At 44.6% G+C, this 7,994-nt stretch overlaps 2 protein-coding genes across 4 annotated transcripts in view; one reads left to right on the top strand and one right to left on the bottom strand.

Annotated features, from left to right (window-relative positions):
• The first annotated feature begins 394 nt into the window (after positions 1–394).
• On the top strand, positions 395–5,262 carry prmt1 (protein arginine methyltransferase 1). Of its 2 annotated transcripts, XM_058417869.1 has the most exons (10): positions 398–538; positions 1,508–1,603; positions 1,693–1,848; positions 2,217–2,280; positions 2,361–2,503; positions 2,920–3,007; positions 3,097–3,212; positions 3,308–3,458; positions 3,665–3,786; positions 3,995–5,262. In XM_058417869.1, exons 1-10 carry the CDS (start codon positions 467–469, stop codon positions 4,076–4,078), a joined length of 1,092 nt encoding a protein of 363 aa, XP_058273852.1. In that variant the 5' UTR covers positions 398–466; the 3' UTR covers positions 4,079–5,262. The 2 variants fall into 2 exon arrangements, with proteins under 2 accessions (XP_058273863.1, XP_058273852.1); XM_058417880.1 differs by lacking the exons at positions 2,217–2,280; positions 2,361–2,503 and having other exon boundaries at positions 395–538.
• A 624-nt stretch (positions 5,263–5,886) lies between these two features.
• The window catches only part of prl (prolactin), a 2,570-nt gene continuing 462 nt past the window's right edge, over positions 5,887–7,994 (bottom strand). For both annotated transcript variants that reach the window (XM_058417893.1, XM_058417901.1), the window contains exons 3-6: positions 7,690–7,811; positions 7,454–7,558; positions 7,165–7,347; positions 5,887–6,570 (exon numbers count right to left, since the gene is read on the bottom strand). In XM_058417893.1, coding sequence (XP_058273876.1) covers positions 6,382–6,570; positions 7,165–7,347; positions 7,454–7,558; positions 7,690–7,811 — 599 coding nt within the window. In that variant the 3' untranslated portion in view covers positions 5,887–6,381. The remainder of the gene's footprint in view (positions 6,571–7,164; positions 7,348–7,453; positions 7,559–7,689; positions 7,812–7,994) is intronic.

Genomic DNA, 7,994 nt, shown 5'->3' with positions numbered 1-7,994 from the left:
CACCTTGTGTCCTCTCCTGTAACAGCATGCTCCCGAGTGTTCCAAATAATCCAAATAATCCAAAATAGACAAATAAAGTTTAGAAATAAAGTAAGTCTAATTACATTCTGATAATCCACATTCTGTCACAGCACAGCATTATTTATATCTTGAGCAGTGATGCTAAGAGCAATTTTGTACAGAAGTATATGTTCAGCAGGACAGATTTCATACTGAGTTAAAAAAAACAATTATAAAGACTTTTGTGATTTCTTCAAGCTAAATACTGCTATAACTTTTACATAAAAATTCATAAAAATCATATTTACAGTCACGTTCACAACCTCCAGAGAAAACAATACTCTCCCTTCAACCAATGAGGGCACGAGTTCAAAGGAAATGGGCGGGACAATATAGGTGGAGCAACGCCGCGACAGACCAATCAGCGAGCAGCAGTGTAGAGGCGGGAGGAAGAGGAGACGGGTTTATGTTGTGTAGCCGCGCTGAAGGACTCGAACCATTCATCAGGCAAATGGCGGAGATCGCGGACAGGATGGAGGTGAGAGCTGCAACACAAAGAGCGGCCCGGTCACACCGGTGTGTGAGGGGGAGAATAATCAGTGTGTTTATGCTTAGGTTTTGATTCAGATGTCCGTTATCGGGATCTCTCTCGTGCTCGTTTTAAGCAACGTGCTAAATGCGTACTGCGCATCATCCATTTTGAACAGCTAAGCTAACGCTAGTTTAACTCGCAAAATCCTCTAACTGCTAACGATACGCTCTTTGTCGTGATAGGTTAGTTGAAAGTAACGCGTTTCCTTTCACGAGGTTCGTTTGGACTTTTCACTGAGTAGAAAGCAGTGTGTGTGATTCATAGTTAGATTTCTCGCTGAATCACACTAGCCAGTCCGCTAGCTAAGAGAATAATTAGCTCGTACACACACACCGCATGGGATTAGTTTCTGTATAGACCACCTGTGTTAGGACAAATCCCACCTCTTTGCTACGATTGGCTAGTCGCTAGAACCATCGATGGTGTGATTGGCTAGACCAGAAGTTATCCGCTAAGTGGGCTGATCTAGCAGTCCATCCTAACGCAAGGAGGCGGGGTTTGTTCGAGAACGGGTGCGAATGAAAAGTATAAAGCGCATGGGATTTTATTTAATTTTTTGCCAGCTAATATTTATGTTTAAAACCAGGTTTTCTACAGTCATTGTAGTTTATCAGGTTAAAATGTGCGCTTCGGTGTAACTACGACTCAAGCACGTTAGAGGTGTAAAGTGGTTATCTAGTAGCTCCACGTTGTTAGCATGGTTGGTTTGCTAATAGCTAGTCTGAGCTACAGGCTAAAGCTGCTCACATGGCACACAGCGTAAGGATGGAGAGAGATGTTCTTCACGTGCTCACTTTAACTGATGATTACTGATTTATTCATTAAGTAATATTCATATATTTCTATCAGTATATTCTGTAAATAGTAGTACTGTGTGTGTTAATGTCTCCACGTGCTTCTGTCTTTCCCCCGGAGGTGTCACAGGGGGAGAGCTCGGAGAAGCCTGCTGCTGAGGACATGACGTCCAAGGACTACTACTTCGACTCCTACGCTCACTTCGGGATCCATGAGGTCAGTCTGCGAGATCCGGGTCCTGATTGTTAAGGTATAACTCCTCCCATTGTGTCCTCCTGTCTCACACTCTTCTCTGCTGTCTGTAGGAGATGCTGAAGGATGAAGTGCGCACCCTCACCTACAGGAACTCCATGTTCCACAACAAGCACCTGTTCAAAGACAAGGTGGTGCTGGACGTGGGCAGTGGCACCGGCATCCTGTGCATGTTTGCAGCCAAGGCCGGAGCCAAGAAAGTCATTGGAGTGAGTGTTTTTATAGAGAGAGTGCAGTCTTTCTCTACTAAACTCATTACAGTAACTTCTGACCTGAGACACGTTTTATAAGAGCTGTTGAAGTGGGTGTGGCCTAATATGCTAATTAGAATGATTGACAGTCCCTTTGTTAGCCTCTGCTTTGCTTAGTGAGATTCAGTGTTGCTCACTGTCATTTGACTGAAGAAGCTCCACCCTAATCAAGCCCCACCAACTTCAGAGAGATCATTATAGGACTCATGGTAGAATACATGCATCATGAACTTTAGTGATGATAGAAGTGAGGTTGCCAGGTCCTCATTATAGACTTGTGTTCTGAGGTTTGGAGTATAAACTCTGTGCTGTTGATGATTTTGTAGATTGAGTGCAGCAGCATATCTGACTATGCGGTGAAGATCGTCAAGGCCAACAAGCTGGATCACAGTAAGCACCCACACACCTTACTGCTCTGGGTTTTAAATCTGAGTGTCCACTTCCTGTGACTTCAATTCCTGTTGTTCCAGTTGTGACCATTATAAAGGGTAAGGTAGAGGAGGTGGAGCTCCCAGTGGATCATGTAGACATCATCATCTCTGAGTGGATGGGTTACTGCCTGTTCTACGAGTCCATGCTCAACACTGTCATCTACGCCCGAGACAAGTGGCTGGTGAGAATCAGAGTCTTAATGTCTGAATATTGACCCTTACATGCCCACTGTCACAGAGCAGGAGATGGACATCGTCCAAACCCCGAGACTGTAATCCAACACTGAGAGTCTACACCATGTCCCACGTTAAACATAAAACGGATGGTTTAATGAGCTGCACTTCACCAAACACCTACACCCATTTAACTCGAACTATTTTTTTTCTCACACCAGATTGTCCATCTTTTTCATTGTAAAATATTTTAGACCTGAACATTGAGTGATTGTTTATAAAAACATGGGATATTTTATTATTTCAGGAATCTTTTAGTAATCCGCTCTATAACAGAATAAATCTCCAAATTTGTCTGGTTGGAAGTGTGTGTGTGTCTTTGCTGACGGGAATGTTTCACACACTTCATGTGCTCTTCTTACAGAAACCCGACGGACTGATTTTCCCGGACAGAGCCACGCTGTACATCACTGCTATCGAGGACCGGCAGTACAAGGACTATAAAATCCACTGTGAGTGTGTGTTCTGTACTTTCATAAGGAACCCTGCTGGTTTTCACCTCATGGTGTGGTGTTTAAGATCTCTTCCTCTGCTCTATCAGGGTGGGAGAACGTATATGGCTTCGACATGTCCTGCATTAAGGAGGTGGCCATCAAGGAGCCGCTGGTGGACGTTGTAGATCCCAAACAGCTGGTCAGCAGTTCCTGCCTCGTCAAGGTAGACCAGCTACTCAACCGTTTACTTTTACAGATGTTTTACCTTAATGTGAGAGATGTGACATGTAAGTGTGTGTGTGTGTGTGTGTGTGTCAGGAGGTGGACATCTACACGGTGAAGATTGAGGATCTGTCCTTCACCTCACCCTTCTGCCTGCAGGTGAAGAGGAATGACTACATTCACGCTCTGGTCACTTACTTCAACATCGAGTTCACACGCTGCCACAAGAGAACCGGCTTCTCCACCAGTGAGTCCTTGTGGAACATCTTCATGCTTCTCCAGCCACAGAGCTGACCCTAACCCAGCTTCATGTGGTTTCAGAGCTTTTTATAAACATCTGAATTTGATTGGTTTATTCAGAGATGATGTCATTATAAAGGAGGCGGTCTTTTATCCCTCAGCAGATTTAAACTTCAGAAGTTCCTGGGTTAAAGTTGAAAATGTTCTCCTCAGGTCCAGAGTCTCCGTACACCCACTGGAAGCAGACTGTCTTTTATCTGGACGATTATCTGACGGTGAAGACTGGAGAGGAGATCTTTGGCACCATCAGCATGAAACCCAACATCAAGAACAATGTAAGTCCTCAGATTGCAGAGGTAGTGTTTCCTCCTGAAACTCTGCAGGACACAGCGCTTCATTCCTCTTACACCTCATCACTCATCACCACTCTTCTGAAGATCTTTAACACAATCACTGTCCAGACTGTGACAAGGTGCTGTGATTGGACACAATCATCCCCCTGTGTGTGTGTGTGTGTTGATCAGTGTTTTGTGTGTTTTGCAGAGAGACCTGGACTTCACTGTAGACATCGACTTCAAGGGTCAGCTCTGTGAGATGTCCAAGACCTTGGAGTACAGGATGCGTTAAATCTCCTGTGTGTGCGTGTGTTATTGGGGGAGGGGCACCTGAGGGAGGGGTGTGTGTGTGTGTGTGTGTGTGTGTGTGTGTATGCGCGCGTGCACGCTCATTCCTTTTAGCTGGAGCTCTTGTGCTGATGGAGATGGTCACTGAAGGACTTTTCTACACATACACACGGACACTTTGAGTTTCTGTACAGTGATGGACGACGCAGTGGTGTTTTTATTGTGCAATATTCACACGCAATGCGTTTGTGTTTTTTCCCCTGTACTGGAGTTTTTTCCACCCAGTAACAAGGTGTCTTGATATTTCTCTCTCTCACACACACACACACACACACACACACAGGCTCCCTGTCGCCTGTACATAGTGTTCATGTTCAGCCACTCTGACCTGTTGTGCAGTCATGGATCCTGTCGTCATGGCAACGCGCCTGTCCTGTTTGATTTTTAGTCTTTAGTTGGTAAGAAGAGCCTCCTGTGACGGTTTGTTGCTCCTCTCTCCCTCAGTGTGTGTGTTTGGGGGCAAACGCAAGCCGGTCATTGGTGTATTTTTGAAACTCTGTGTACTAATCCACCATCTTCTGTGTTGAAGGGTCATGTTACGCATTCAGGCCGCAGTTTGGAGCCTGAGCCCGGCTCTGTTATTGGTTGAAGGCGTGTCCTCGTCCTGTTCTTACTCTGCAGTGTGTCCAGTTTGGTCACTAGAGGGCACTCTAATAATGGTTCACTCTGCTTTTATTTTTCCATTAAAATCACAAAGCTGTGTTTTTGTTTTTGGTTTTTTTTTTAACTGACTTTTTGTCAGAGGGAGAAGGAATCCCCCTGGGTGCAGATTTCGGGCCGGTGGTGTTTTTGTCCTTTTTGCTGTAATAAAATGAGCTCCAGCGTCTGCTGTTGAACACCTCACTGCAATCCGCCGGACACTGAACCGGTTACTGCACCGCCCGGTTTGGGTTTGACTCCGCCTCATGTAGATCTGAGAAATGGCCGCTTCCTGAAAGCTCTCCTGACCCTAAAGACCTGGCCTGGGCTCAGCGTCTCCTTTAGGTTTAATCAGTGTAGTGTTCTCCGAGTGTGTCGCACTTCAGTTCCTCTTCATCACTGCTCTGGGCTTCAGCTGCCTCCATTAGAAGTACATTCAATTTTTCTGCATTTTTTTTAATAAAACAATAAAATTGGGAGAAAAATCTTCTCATTCTTGCATGTGTCTCTCTGAGGGATTTGTACCTAAAATTAAACTCTGAGTTGAGTTTATATCCATCAGTGTTTTCTTGGTTTCTCTCACTTCTCTTTAATAAAAGGGAGAGATCAGGATTATGTACATTCTTACAATCTTTTAAAAATGACAAAGTGAATGATAAAAAAAACTAATTAGTCTTTGTGACCTGACTGAAAACCCATATTTTATTGGTCAGTTCCCAGGATTGTTGGATTGAGTTTGTTTTCCTGCTGTGAGGTGGACGCTCGTCCTGTTAGCCAGGCTGAGAGAGAGGTGTAATGTTTTTCTTGACTTGGAAAGGATTTGTTTTTAGCTGCATCCACACCACACAGGCAAGTGTATTTCTGGACTTAGAGATTCCAGTGAGTCTGACCACCCAAGAATTTCTGTCCTAGAGTCTGAGAGTAAAACACAATTATAAACCTGAGAAATAACTGGACCATGTCTGACCAAACTCTCAGAATTTGTGGGCAGAACCAAAAACAATGCCTCAGCGTAAGAACAGAGCTTAACACACGCACATCACACACGTGTCCACACGTGATGTGTGGGGAGACCGGGAGACACTGTGTGATGTAATAACTTGACTCAGTCTCTTTCAGGATGCAGGGTTTATTGACATCTTTGGTTCAGCAGTTGTGTAAAGATGAGGAAAAGGAAAGCTCATTTAAGATCCTACTGCAGTATTTCTATAAATATGATAAAGTGCAAACATTCCCTCACAGCCCCATACCCCTGTTAAAAGAATGATCTGAAGGTTTGATTCATCTGATTCATTATTTTAGATGCAAATAAAATAAAATTGCATAACACTCAAACCATGAGGCTCAGTGGAGGAGCTCCATGACCTGTTTCCTTTTTCCTCTGGTTTAATCAAACACAGATCTGCTCTTGAGCTCAAATCTGTTAATTTATGAAGAATAAGTTCTTGTTGCAGAGACACACAGGAACCTGACCTGATGATCTGTGTGAGATTTTTTAAGAAACGTTCAGCGTCACTCTTTTAAACCGTTCGAGAATAAAACTCTTCATTTCTGACTGCTGGACTCAGAGAGGTTCTGAGGAGGAACGTGAGGAGAACTCGTCCCACTTCAGCACATCTCCGGCAGCATCTTAGCCGCTCTGCAGCGCAGCACTTTGAGGAAACTGTCGATCTTGTGTGAGTCTCGGCGGAAACACGACAGCAGGAAGTGGAAGTTGACCAGGCGAGAGATGTTGTCCTGCCCGAGGTCATTACTGTTGAACGGAAGAGAGGACAGAGACTCGGGGGATGAACCCATCTACAGAATGAAGGAAGAGGAGAAAGTGAGAGAGAGAGACTGAATTGAATCTGGAGGTTCATTAAAAATTGTTAGAACATGAAAATCTTTAGATGAATGAAATTCTTCTTCAGCATTACAACAGTCACATTAACATAAAATCCAAAACGTTTGTATGGAATGTTGTGTGTTTAAACATCAGGAAACATCAGGGAACATCTCAGAACATCAGGGAACATCTCAGAAACCAGTTACTGCACTTTTCTGCCAGACAGAGGTGAAGTGACCATCTGCTGAACTTTCTCTCTCTTTCATCATCTCATTTTTCTGCAGGATTTAGGAGGAAACCGTTAGGATTTATTTTATTTATTTAAAACTTTGTAATGTAGATTGTAAATTATTTTGGAAACAAAATGCACTCTGCTCCTCAGCCTGAGAGCTCTGCACTGTGAAGCATGGTGGTGGTGGTAGCAGTGTCTGTGACCTCATCTCCTCCTCACCTCCTCATGTTCTTGACTCTACACAGCCTTTACTTCACCTGAACGTTAACAGGATCAGTACAGGAGAGTTTAAAGCCACGCTTCTCTCTCAGAGACACACTGAAAGCCACTGTACCTTGCGGACGAGGCGCTCGAGGCCGACCCCCAGGCTATTGGAGTGGTCCTGCAGCTCTTTGGTCTTGGTGTTGATGGAGTTGCGCTCAGGGTGAGGCAGACTGGTGGCCTCAGAGGACAGCAGAGCGAGAGGATCTGACCAGGCCATGAGCAGAGAGCGAACCAGAGACAGGAGCTCGTTCTCCTGCAGCACACAGAGGAACAGGGCAGAAGAACATCTCTCACACCCTCTAGTGGACAGCTGCAGTGTGACATATTTTGTTTTACAGAACTCAGGAGTGGACACTTACCGGTACTCTGAGGGCCTGATCTTTATCGTTGGGGATCTGCAGGGACGAGGTGTGGCACATGGACGGCTTCATCAGCTTTCCTCCTACTGAGGGGAAGTGAGAGTCCTGCAGAGAAGCAGAAGGAAATGAAGATGGAGAAACATCCACCTCTACCTGACTGACATCATCCTCACATCAAACTTGGGTCAAATCTCCACCTGATTCCTTATCACACACACACACACACACACACTGACCAGGTCATTGGTGAGCGAGGTGCTGAGTGAGTGCAGTTTGTCCGAGAGTTGTGACGCTCGGTCCAGCAGGTCATTCAGACTGACTCCCTCGGTGTAGACGAGGACACTCATCAACACCATCACTAACACACACACACACACACACACACATGGTTATCAGACTCATTAAAGAGGTAAATTTTAAACATCATCATACACCACATCCTCTTTCACAGCACAGGAACTGGAACATTTCAAGCTTTTGATTAAAAATATTCAGATATAGAATATATAGATATAAAATATAGAAAAGGGAAGAAAAGAAA

The sequence above is a fragment of the Hemibagrus wyckioides genome, linkage group LG02, assembly GCF_019097595.1.
Source record: "Hemibagrus wyckioides isolate EC202008001 linkage group LG02, SWU_Hwy_1.0, whole genome shotgun sequence".
Taxonomy (NCBI): domain Eukaryota; kingdom Metazoa; phylum Chordata; class Actinopteri; order Siluriformes; family Bagridae; genus Hemibagrus; species Hemibagrus wyckioides.
This window is presented reverse-complemented; position numbering and strand designations above follow the sequence as displayed.